This window comes from Rhamphochromis longiceps, linkage group LG13, assembly GCF_057381845.1.
Source record: "Rhamphochromis longiceps isolate RC_006_pf linkage group LG13, R_longiceps_female_GT1.1, whole genome shotgun sequence".
NCBI classification, from domain to species: domain Eukaryota; kingdom Metazoa; phylum Chordata; class Actinopteri; order Cichliformes; family Cichlidae; genus Rhamphochromis; species Rhamphochromis longiceps.
Window position 1 is genome coordinate 5854961 of NC_140569.1, and position 12920 is coordinate 5867880.

The 12920-nt window shown below is 40.5% G+C and overlaps 1 protein-coding gene across 2 annotated transcripts in view; it reads left to right on the top strand.

Moving 5' to 3' along the window:
- Nucleotides 1–12240, top strand: part of epas1b (endothelial PAS domain protein 1b) — a 45770-nt gene extending 33530 nt beyond the window's left edge. The window contains exons 7-16 of one of the 2 annotated variants that reach the window (XM_085427266.1): nucleotides 2015–2121; nucleotides 6069–6216; nucleotides 6344–6549; nucleotides 6704–6939; nucleotides 7289–7399; nucleotides 7930–8462; nucleotides 8674–8770; nucleotides 8980–9067; nucleotides 9161–9331; nucleotides 9575–12240. In XM_085427266.1, coding sequence (XP_085283392.1) covers nucleotides 2015–2121; nucleotides 6069–6216; nucleotides 6344–6549; nucleotides 6704–6939; nucleotides 7289–7399; nucleotides 7930–8462; nucleotides 8674–8770; nucleotides 8980–9067; nucleotides 9161–9331; nucleotides 9575–9726 — 1849 coding nt within the window. In that variant the 3' untranslated portion in view covers nucleotides 9727–12240. Of the gene's footprint in view, nucleotides 1–2014; nucleotides 2122–6068; nucleotides 6217–6343; nucleotides 6550–6703; nucleotides 6940–7288; nucleotides 7400–7929; nucleotides 8463–8673; nucleotides 8771–8979; nucleotides 9068–9160; nucleotides 9338–9574 lie in introns of both variants that reach the window. The other variant, XM_085427265.1, reaches the window with a different exon arrangement.
- The last annotated feature ends 680 nt before the right edge of the window (nucleotides 12241–12920 follow it).

The window sequence follows — 12920 nt, forward strand, 5'->3', positions numbered from 1 at the left end:
CTTATCACTTAGGAATAATTAGTTCTTCAAGAGGGGTAACAATCAGAAGTTTAACCTTCTAGTTTGCTTAAACTCTGCTTGACCTAAGAAGAACAATTATTTCCTCCCCTCAATATCCCTGTTGATTCTTTATAATTTACTAAGTACAGTAAGAAAGTCCATTTTATGATTAAATACCAGCTTTATAAATGACGTATGGCTATTGGCTATATTCTCAATTCTACAGTATAAGGAATACAAACACAAAAGGACACAAAGGGAAGTTCTAAAGTTATACAACTTGGATAATTTAGACGTGGACAACACTTCTGTGTGTACTATGTTACTTTTAAGTGTCAGTCAGAAACGTCATGCAAGTAATCACTACTTATTACAGTGCATGTTGTAGATTTATCAGTAATACAGGGACATTGACCCAAATATTACACTAAATTAGATACAATTTGTGTAGCGTTGATTCCTGCATTAATTAATTTTAGAGTTTTAATTCAAACATTTGTATAAAATCATTTGTATGCAGACGATAGCCCGCAGGGTAATGTGCTCCTCTGCTTTGGTCTTCCTGTCATTTGTTACTTTTATATCTGTAATAATGTAAAGTACACCGTGATACAAAATAACATAAAAATAACAGTGAAACGCTTGTACTTACTTAACATGGAGGAAATGAATGGAAGGAAAGAAAAGAAAGCAATCACCATCGTAATCATCATTGTTATAATTTGAAGCTATTTTAGTTGTGACCATGTTTTATTAATGCTTTTGTTTCGTCTCTTTCCCCACTCTGACTCTCCTCTCTGGCCTTAATGCATTTCTTCCTTTTTTCATGTGTCTCTTTTTTTTTTTCTTTTTTTTTAAACCCATTGTGCCTATGTACTCCTCTTCCCTCCAGACATTCATCCCCTCCCTTTCCTCCCTTCCCTCCCTTTCCTCACTACATCTGTCAGCGTTATGCAATCTGAGGGTCTGCATCACCAGACCTCTCACTCTGTCCCTCACACAATAAATCCACCGCATCATCATCATCATCATCCGCTGACTGTTCATCTCAATGAAACTTTGGCTTCACACCTCCAAAGCTATCCAAAGGGCAATATAGATGATGAAAACTGTATTTTAACTGATTTGACATCAAAAAATGTTGAGAGTGATGATCAGAGGTACAAATAGGATGAAACGGAGTGAAAGAGTACATTTATACCTACTGGAAATTTGAAACGTTTTTTTATGCTGCAGTGTATCCTATCCCTAAACTCTGGAGTCTATCCTCATGCCAGAGTGAAAACATTTTGGTGGCAGTTGGAGTAAAATCACATTCCTAGCACTTTAATTTGGGTTAAGTACAACTTATCTTCATTCTCTGTCCCAGTTTACCCTCCCCGGTCTCCTTATCCTGATAAAACCTTGTTTTCAGGGGCCCATTTCCTGTTGTAGGTTTGGATCATGTTCTCACAGCACAGTTTGTTTGGAAGAGGCTCTGCTTTTGACCCTTAGCCTAATTGTTGGCTTCTCAGTGAAGTCAAAATTACACTTATTTATATACGTTATTAACTTGAGTTTATTTGCTGTCAAAACAGCCTGAAGCTAAGTATGTAATTATTTTCAGCACTCAAAAACTTCATTTAAATTAGTGCACCTGTAATCAGATTACAGTAATCCTGTTATTTATTCTCAAAACCTCTACTTACTGGCGAAAGAGTTGGAGAGAAATAAAAGGGAGTTTTATAAACGTGGTTATTGAAAGCCAGCAACAAAATCCTGATTAACAACGTGAACTTGTGATGAGAGACGAGAGATTAGCTGTTCCCAGAAGCACCGGGAGGTTGGAGACAGAACGAGCAATTCTTATTTTTGGAAATCTATCCACCGCTCAGTTTGATTTCCAAGTGGTACATGATGTCTTTTTAAGTTCAGGATGAAGTGCAGGATTTGTGTTTTGAGTCGTACATGTGAGAAAAGTTCAAATAATAAGTAAAAGCCCGTGTCTTATTAGATGTCTGTGTCTGTGTTCCAGGGTAACAGAGTTGATGGGTTACACTCCCGAGGATCTGCTGGGTCGTTCCATCTACGACTTCTACCATGCCTTGGACTCAGACAGTGTCACCAAGAGTCATCAAAACTGTAAGTACATGCTCGGACCTTAAAAAAGACTTTGAACGCCTCAAACATCAAATATGAAGCAAAACAAGCCACGGTGATTCAGCTATGAACACAATCTGCACGTGTAGTTAGCCTTTAGCTAAGATCTAAGCCTGCGTGTCCTCAGATTTTGCTCGTAGCAGTAAGCGATTGGTTCAAAAACCTGATGAAATATGGAGCAACTCTTAAACAATAATTAGAGCCTTTCTGCATGGTTGCCAGTATTGGCAGCCATCTTGAAATGGCACATTCGAGGCACTTAATAATAATAATAATAATAATAATAATAATGGATTGGATTTATATAGCGCTTTTCAAGGCACCCAAAGCGCTTTACAATGCCACTATTCATTCACTCTCGCATTCATACACTGGTGGAGGCAAGCTACGGTTGTAGCCACAGCTGCCCTGGGGCAGACTGACAGAAGCGAGGCTGCCATATCGCACCATCGGCCCCTCTGGCCAACACCAGTAGGCGGTAGGGTAAAGTGTCTTGCCCAAGGACACAACGACCAGGACAGAGAGCCCAGGGATCGAACCGGCGACCTTCCGGTTACAGATGCACTTCCCAACCCCCTGAGCCATGGTCACCCAAACTTACTTTGAAGGATTCCCTAAATGAACTCTAATTTTAGTGATCAGGATGTAAAAACTGCATAATCACTAGCCAGATCAGCTAAACGCTTCAAGCTTGTAGTCAGCTGGTAATACAGCCTAAAGTTTGAGTGACGATATTGGGGTTTTTCTTGTCAGACATTTTTGTTTCATTAAATTTTATTTTTATTTTCTTTATTTATGTTTTAGGTAGACAAATACATTTATCCTTGTTTAGACATATGTGGATGTCTGTGTGTATGTAAAGAGCAGCAACATGGTATTAAGATGTCTGTTATTAAATTAGGTGCATCCACTGATGGCCTGATGAGGTTTGCACATCTGATGCCACAAACACAGTGGACAGGGGACCAGGTGGCCTCTATTACAATCTAATAAGTGTGTGTGTGTGTGTGTGTGTGTGCGGACAAGGCTCTGAAGTGTCATGGCTATTCTCTTCACTGACAGTACTGTATCATTAGAGGCTTTGACAGTGCACGAGGGAAAGTGGTAATTTAGTTCCTTAAAACCACCCCTGCAACATAATGTGTGTGTGTGTGTGTGTGTGTGTGTGTGTGTGTCTGTGTGTACACAGCAAAAAATGCTCTTGTTACAAAGAGGATTATGCTTTTCTTTTTCTTTTTTTCCCTCCTGGCATATCTGGGCCAACACTAATCCTGATATTTTCTTTGAAAAGTAAAACTGTACTTTCCAAAAAGTTGATTCGCTACATCCAGATGACCAGAATCAACTTTCCTTACTTGGATGATTGAGTATGCATCAAGACACAAAACTGTACCTAATTTGATATTTTACTTTTCACAGAAAATAATATTTTCATCCAAAACTTTCATCATTTAAAAAGATGTCAAGCAGAAACTTAAAGAAGCAGTACAACCCAAATACTTCCCCCTGTAGCCTGTAGTGGTGTGTTTCAGTCTAGATTGTAATGGTGTGAGTTTCAGAGCTGTACAGGTCTTTGCTGCCTGTTTCATTAAACTAAAAGCACTCTCCCTGTCTTACCATGAAGTAAAAAATAAAATAAACCAACAACTTTTTCCACACTCAATTAGTCCAAAATCATAAAGACAAATTGTGGTTTTACAATTTTCTCCATTCACTAGTCAGATAAAACATGCCGCTAGCTAACATTACCCTCAATAGAGACTGGATGACATTAATGCATACAGCCAAGCACGAGCCTCTCATCACAGTTGGGTCTTTCTCCACAATCATGCAGTTTATGGGTGTAGTTTAACTGAATGAAAATAGTTTATGGGGGAAACTGCTTACAATTAAAGATCGATTTATTTTGTGCAATTTTAAATGCAAATTTTTAAATTCTGTTTTTGATACTTCAATAACCATAAGAAGTATAGAATATGGCTGTCATATTTTAGTATTAAAGAGAACATGGACAATATTTCCGAAAATGGTAATTCACACTGAAACGGTCTGGATGGATTAAAAAACACCGCAGGCCCAAAGTAATAATATCTAAAAGCATCTGGGGTAATAAGTGCATTCTTTTTAAATAAAAAAACAAAAAACAAAGTAACTCACATTCACAAAAGTCAAATTATTATGACTTTTTAAATCAAAGACTTACTTTGAAAGGTTGGCTCAAAAAACAAAAAAACAATAGGCTTAAAAAACAGATCCATTGTGCTTGAAACAGAAATATTTCAGCACATATTGGGATTGTTTGATACCAAGTTGTCTTTTGAAGTTTTGCACTTCCAAAGTTGACCTTTTAGACATGTTCTTTTGGTCTCGCTGCACTTTAATTTTGCATGTCAACAAAAACCAAAAAAGTGACTTGAAAGAGGATTGTAGTCCTCGGGTTTTTGTTTAGTGTGCTGCATGTGAATTTTTTTTCTTTTAGCCATGTTCTCTTTCCACTGATCTTAAGTCATCTGCATCCGCAGCCCTTAGCTGTCTGACATTTGCCAAGATAAAGGACTCTCTATCCATCTGAACGTCTCACAAACACAGACGAGCCGCTCTCACGGCCAACGTGACCAGCCTGTCGATCAGCACATGCTAACAGTGTTCTCTGCTACATGCAGTGTTGTCCCCTCCAAGCTTTCTCAACAGTCTTACTTGCGCGCGCGCACACACACACACACACACACACACACACACACACACACACACACACACACACACACACACACAGGGAGTCACTGGCCTTATGTACGCTTTGTGACCATTCCTACGCCTTTCCCACGCCAGTGCTGAACTTTGGACTGTAGCCAGAACATTTCCTTCTCGAGTCAAAGTCAAACATCCCGCCTTATCCCGCTTACAAATATTTGCTTGATTTTTAAAGGATTATGCAAATATTTAACAAATAATTAGCCAATCTGGACTTTAAACACCTAAATAAAAACAAAGTATAAAAATCCACCACATACAGTTGTGGTCAAGATTTTACAGGCACTCCAAATGGGCATGAATTTAATACTTTCTTTGATCTGTTCTCTTCCTAGAATAGATCTTTTAATAACCTTAAAAAGCAAAAATTGACTTTATTTGGATTTCCTCTAATACACACATGGTCAAAAGTACACATGCAAGCTCCAATATATACATAAACTCACATAAATCTTTTAATAAGTAGTACTGAAGGTTTACACCGTCTTCTAATTTGACTGGCCTGAGGCTTATGAACTTTACTACTGATGTGACCTTTGATTGGAAAGTTGCAACACAGAAGATTAAACAGTCCATCTGTCACTGACATCGACAGACTGAAAAGAACTGTCAGTTTATTTTCTCTTTGGTTTTGTTTCCTCATCAGAAGATTACTCACTGGGTTATACAACAATGTGAACGCGTCACAATTTTACGCATGAACAACAAAAACTCAACAAGTACTCTCGGTGAGTAATTTCTGAGTAATAAGGAAGAACACTGATTACATTGGCCCTGTTTAAAGCAGTCCTGTACACTTGAGGACAGTAGCTGAAATCAAATTCAGCGCAGTTTTATTTAGTGCCAGTCAACAGTCATCTCATGGCATTTTAAATCGTTATGTAAAGACTCTAATAAAAATGACAACAAAAGGTGAACATGGAGAAATGACTTAATAAAACCCTGACCAGTAAAAGATGGAGACTTTTAAAACTAAAGACATGTAATGTTCCAGATCCTGACATTATTGTTTCAGTGTCATTCACTTTCGAGTCAAATCAGTGTGCCACTTTTGAAGAATAAAGGAAGTATGCTCACAGTTTCAGGAAAATTGTTTTATATCTGCTTTAAACTTGCAAGCAATAACGCCAATGTTATTCATAGCTTCTTTTTTGTTTCTTCTTCTCTTCCTTATGCAGTGTGTACCAAGGGTCAGGCAGTAAGCGGTCAGTATCGTATGCTGGCTAAGAACGGGGGTTACGTCTGGGTAGAAACCCAGGGAACTGTCATTTATAACAGCCGCAACTCTCAGCCGCAGTGCATCGTGTGCATCAACTATGTCCTCAGGTAAGAGTCTTCATTTTTAATCCAAGTTTCCCTCAATTAAATGCCATCTTTGCCTGGATTTAATCATAAAATATTCAGATTTCTATATCTCAAAGTTCAAATTTGCTGTGTTTTCTCCAATCCGTAGTGACATTGAGGAGAAGTCGATGATTTTGTCCCTGGGGCAGACGGAGTCCCTGTTCAAGCCACGACACATGAGCAGCTTCTTCAGTCCTGGAGTGGGCATGAGCGGAGAGCCTGGAGATGCCCTCTTCAGTGAATTCAAAGAGGAGCCGGAAGATCTCGCTCAGCTTGCTCCAACACCTGGAGACGCGATCGTTTCCCTCGACTTCAGTCAGTATTTACTTCTGTAAAACTGTGTCTGTTATGGTCACAGTATTCTTCCACCTTACTTTGGCAAAAACAATATAGCAGAAACAACTTTTTAATACAGTTTCCTTTTGTCTTTTTTAAAAAATTGGCTCAAATTTGTGATTCTTTTTCGCAGGTCGTGTTCAGTTTGAAGAGCCCCAGCAGCCAGCATACTCCCAGGTGTCTGTTTCAGCCATGGCCCCTCCGGGACCACCGTCCTGGGCCAGTGAGAGCCACAAGTCTGCCTCCAATGCCTCTGGACCCCCAACTGCAGCTCCAGGGGACGTGGGTAAAATGGCCGGTGGTTCGTTCACTGTGCAGCAGAATCCTCCACCGGGCAGCGCCACTCCGAGCCTCAGCAGCTGCTCCACGGTGAGGACAGCGCGACAGGGCACGACTGAGAGCCAGTTTGTGAAATTGAAAAGAGTAATTAGTTAGTGAGCGAGTGACTGGTTGGTTACACTTGTTCCATGGTTTATTCTTTCAGTGTGCGATGAGGTCACTAAAACTGGGCAGAGTGTGTGAGAATAACGGGGGTGGTTATTTGGATGGAATAGGCTCGTAGCAGTGAATAGTGCCTTTGTCAAAACTCATCTCTCTTGTTTCTCTTATGTATTAGTCCTTTTTGTCTGTGTTTATCATTTTCTTTCTCTCCACTTCTCTCATCCAAATCTAATTTCTTCCTTTTGTTCATCCTTCCCTCTGTCCTTCACCTCTGCAGCCCAGCAGCCCAGATGATTACTACAGCTCAGTGGAGAGTGACCTGAGGGTGGAGCTCACAGAGAAGCTGTTTGCTCTGGACACAAAGGGAGACAGTTCTGCAAACACTGAGGTAGGTGTGTGTGTGTGTGTGTGTGTGTGTGTGTGTGACCAAAGTTGTGTAGAGTTAGTGAATTTTATGTTAACTCAGACAAACAAAGAAAAAAGCCTGAATTAACCAGCTCAACATATGTATTCTGTATCATTAGCTTTTTAATTTACTGCTATAGTGTCTTTGACCTTTAGCTTATAAATCTGTGAGAAAAGCATCCAGGACATTTTCCATTTTATGTTAGTATTTCTTCAATTTAACGAGTACTGGATTAAACAAAACTATAAATCAGTGGTTTACATATTTGAGTGGCTGCTGATAAAATATTAGTGCTCACAATGATGTTTTTATTATTGAGTTCCTAATGTAATCATCATAATCCTGTTAGTCTAAACTGAGTGGCAGTTTATGAACACTGCAGCATTATCTCAGCCACAAATACTCACATGTCTAAAGCAATAATTTATAGTTTTCACCAAATGCTTAAAAGGATCTCTTTTCTTAAATATTTGTGTTGAAAAAACAAAACAAAAATTATTTCTGCTATCCAGAGGGACTTGAATGATTTGGACCTGGAGACTCTGGCTCCTTATATCCCTATGGATGGAGAGGACTTCCAGCTCAATCCCATTGTCACAGAGTCAGAGCCCCTGGAGGCAGCTCCAGCAGGATCCATGGGGAGCAACACCAGCCTGCCCCAAATTAACCAGACCACCCAGCAGAGTTTCAACAATGTGGCCAGCCTCTTACAGCCCCTGTCCACCTCCTCCCAATCCCCAGGCCACTACCAGCGTGCGACATCTTCATCCTGGGCTGGAGGGGAAAAGAGAGTCTCCAGCCAGGGGAATGCAGATCCCCATGGAAGGTCATACATGATGGGGCATCTGCACAATTCCCCATACCAGGCCCCGGCCAGCTCCCCGCTGTCCTCCATGGGTGGCAGTCAGAATCTGCAGTGGCCACCAGACCCGCTGTTGACTTACCAACAACAACCACGGCCCACCAAAGCCTGTCTGATGGACACGATGTTGGAAGAACGGCCATCCTGCAAGCAGAACATGCCACATGGCATGCAGAAACAGAGGTGACTTAACTATGAGTCTCTTATTTTAGTGCTCAAGGAAAATTTAACTTGATGCATATAACTGTGAAAATATAAGACTAAAAGGAATAAGGAATAAAAACCTTAACAACATGATTTAAATAAAAAAGGGTGTTGACCACCAAATTCTCTTTATTATTGCCGCAATTATTTATTATTAATATTATTTTTTTCATCCACTTTATGTATGCAGGTCCATCGACAACTTTGTACAAGCTTACAGAGACATGAGTCCAGCCAGAGTGGCCATGGCCAACAGTATGAAGCGCTCCTTCAGCCAGATGGCTGTGGTGAGTTCCTCCGACTCCTACCGTACAGCAAAAGTTCCACTGCAACTTAAAGTATTCAGTGTAACAGTGCATTATTTTGAGGCATTAGTGTTCCACGCAAGGTTGCATGTTAGTTTCCAAACCACGATTTAAATTCTTGAGTTTGATAGTTTGCCTAAAAAAATATCTGCATGCACAACCTGCTAATCAATTGAGTATGACTGTTTCAGGGTGAAAGCAAGCTGCCAGAGTTCATATGGAAGAAGATAAGGAGTGACAGTTGCATGGATCGTTCCCTCTGTGCAGGATCACTGGCAGGTATGCTTGTGCAGCAAATGGATGGAAACCATGTTTTATCATCTCTTCCACGCATCAGCTGCACCTTTTTAACCTCTCGCTCTCTCCTCTCAGAGTCGGAGATGGCGAGAATGATGCCAGGGAACATGGCTCCATGTCTCAACTCGCTGCAACAACACAGGAAGTCACTGTACGCAGGAAATGGGATAAGTGGTCGAAATGAAAAAGGCTTTCCCCAAAAGAGCTGTGACTACAGAGAGTATAACATGCTGCCTTCTAACAAGTGTGAGGGTGAGCTGGAATTACTAACATTTACAGATTTTAGTCAGCTAATATCACTGTGTGGACAGTTAAAGCACTCATTTAGTCTTCTGTTTAATTTAAAGTACTTTTACGTTGCAGAATATATGACTCGGCCATTAACATCTTGCTCTGACTAAATCTACTCATGTCAAGTGGTCTTCTAATTCAAATAAACAAGTAAATCACTGACACACAGGGATTTTCTTTATTTCTGTCATTTTCTAGGCATAGCCAGTCGTTTGCTGGGGCCTTCATTTGAACCCTCCTTTCTGCCGGAGTTGACCCGCTATGACTGCGAGGTCAATGTCCCGCTGCAGGGCAACCTGCACCTCCTCCAGGGCTGTGACCTGCTGAGAGCCCTGGACCAGGCCACCTAGAGCCCCAGATTCAAACACCGACATAAACCTGGACTTACTCCCTGCCCTGAGCCTCAACCTGCAGCACGAGACTTAAGCCTTTCTTTACCTTTGTACCTCTAGGCCTTCTATGAGCCCTAAAGCTCAGCTAACTATAGAGAATGGTATTAATGGCCACATCCTGCCTTATTTAGCCCCACACTCTTTTCCCCATCCCTTTTTAAGTTCTCTGTGTAGACCAAGCTGAGTTATCAGGGTCAAGCCACATGCACCCCTTTCCCTGCCAAGCTCTTGACTCATATCAGATGCAGGTTGACCACCATTGAGCCAAACATCAAATGACCCGCATGTATAACAAACGATCACTGGTCAAAAAAAAAGGTCAATGCTGCACATTTAATACATGACAATGGTCACACCATCACATTAATTAAGAGTTTTGACACTGGGATCTCACCGGGTTTGGTATAGATGCCAACAGGGTGGCAAAGCTATGTTTGAAAACACATCCTGAACTCGGGTCTCTGGTGTAAAGGGGTGTTAGTGGTGTGGAAGAAAACCTGCCTCAAAGGCCAGCTCTGCTCAAACATCTACAGCCACATCACCCTGACTACCAGCCGATTCCTGCTTAGGTTTAGCAAAGCGGGAATCTGTGAGCAGTGGGTCTCTGACCTACGTCCTGATATGGACTCTATGCAGCTCAGATCCCAGCCCTACTGCTCTTCTAGCTAAAGCATTTGGCTCAGAAGAGATGATATTATACTACCTACACATGAACAGAGACACGGTCTTCTTTCACATTTGCATGTTTTACCAGCAACTTGTAGACACAGCGCAGTTGAAGCTTCAAGCAAGAGTTGGGTATCATGAACTGTGGTAAATTGTAGCCATTTTAAAGATTTCTTAAGAATCCTTTACACTATTGTATTCTCATTACGGACACCCAAAGATGATTTCTTTTTAATCATAGTGGTGCAATATGCTGGACTGGAGTACTTTACAGTGCGGCCAGATGTAATGTTGTAACTTTGCGGTAATCTGTATTAATTTCATTTCCTCTATGCCCAAGACTTAAAATATACTCCAATTTAAGTATTATTTTAATCTTTAGAGAATTAAAGGTTGCTTTATTTGAAAGGCTATGACCAGAACCAGAACTGCCGAGCAGAATCGGAAGCAGTAAAAGTGATACCCAGCCTTGCTCAAGCCTTTTTCCACATATTCACATTCATCAGCCTGCCTCATTTTGTCTGAATCCATCCCATAAATCACTGTAGCATATCTCTGCTGCTTTAGTAGATAAACTAGTAGCATTAGATCTGTATGTTTCAAATGACATATCATTATTGTAAATAGTCTTTTCTTCTTTTTCTGAATTGAGATATTGAAGCTTTTATGAAATTCCCCCAGTTTATTCAATCCAAACTGACCGGACACTTCACCACATTAACACTGCCTTTTTTTTTCTTCTTTAGTTCTTACTCAACGTTCTACATTCTCTTATTTTCTCTGTCTCTCACTCTCTCTCTGACACTGTAATAAACATATTGCAATATATGTAATCTGAACATTTAAGATTTAACATCTTCATCTTAAATCTGTCTAAACACGCTTTCCTCACTTTAGTGTCTCAGTCAGGTGTGTAGCTTGTGTGGATACAGGGTTATTTTCTTATTGTGCAATTATTTCATTGAGCTAAAACTTAGATTGTCAGTAACAAAGCTAGACTTTATGTACATAATCAATAGCCTGCACAAAGGAATGTGACATGCACACACTGTAAGAGTTCATATGATTAAATGTTATTAGCTAACACACATTTTATGCAATACAGGAAACCATAAAGACCAGACCAGTGGTGTGCACAGACTATGAGGGGACCAGGGACTGTTTGAAAAAGGGGGACACCTTTGTGTGGTGGTGGGGGTGTTTTGGTTTCGTTATTGTCCTGCACCTGTACTTGGGGAAGCTTTAAGAAAAAGTTTGCATGATTTGCTGAATCCTGTCGTGCCACAGTTTTACATTTAGTTTGAGACACTTATTGGTTTGAATTATGTACAGTACACAACAAAATTGTTAGCAGACAAGCTGTACAATCATTGTAGGAAGCACAGCTTGAAAAAGAAATGTGGTTTGCAGAATGCTTAGAGAATGGTCAGGTGGTAAAGTATGTGAGATTTGTCACTGGTATGCTCTTTTAAGCCAACTGGAGAGCATTTGAGCCCAACACAGGGGGCACTTGGGCTAATCACAAGTGCCGTGGGAGGGATCAAAAGGGCACTTTAGCTGATCAGGTGGGCACTTGAGCTGTCTAGACGGGCAGCTGAGGGGTGTTTTTTTGGGGGACCCAGTAGAGCCGAAATAGCGCTTAGCTTAAGCGGCTCTAGTAACCTCTGTTGCCCCTTGGTGTTTTATTAGGGCAAAAGATCATGATTGGATGTCGTCCCCCGCCCCGACCTCCTGTGCACACCGCTGCACATAACAGACGGGGTAAAGACGGCAGCGTTGACATGATCACTTACTCATTCAGACAATGCATATGTACATAGCAGCAGCCATGGTTTTAATGCAGTACAGCAGCCTGTGACATGACTTGAAAGTGGAGTTTATATAATTTTCTTAAAGATTAGGACAAGGCCAGTTTTTCTTTACTCACAAACCAAGTGGCTGCCAGTTACAGAAAGCTTTAAGGCTTTGATTATTACTTGCCATAAGAGCAGATTTTGAAACTAATTTTTCATCCAAACATTGTCAGTATGTCTTCAGTGAAATACAGTTTTTCTGTTCTTTCCTCTCAAAGTATTTTCTTAAGCTCAGTCTATATTTTTGAGGTAATTGTCTCTGTGTGGTGACCACTTTGAGCTTTGTACACATATGTTATGTATTTAAAACAGAACTAATGTTAAAGATGGTGTTTTTCGTGTTTGTGTCCTGGTACTTTGTCCTTACCTTACCCCCCCATAGATGCAGTTAGAGCCAGTCCCTCACAGTGCTGTTTCTTCTTGTGCTGTTTCTGTGTTGTGGTGGCATTTTTTTTTTTTTTATTCTATCCTAAAATATCCATGGAATCTGTTGGCTGGCCAGTACTGTTGTTGTTCTTGCTTTAAAAATAACAAGAAAAAAAATCAGATAAAAAAAACAACAACAACAAAACAAGAGGTAAATATCAGTTTTCTAAGTTTCACTTTTCAGATATGTAGCATTTTGAATATTGT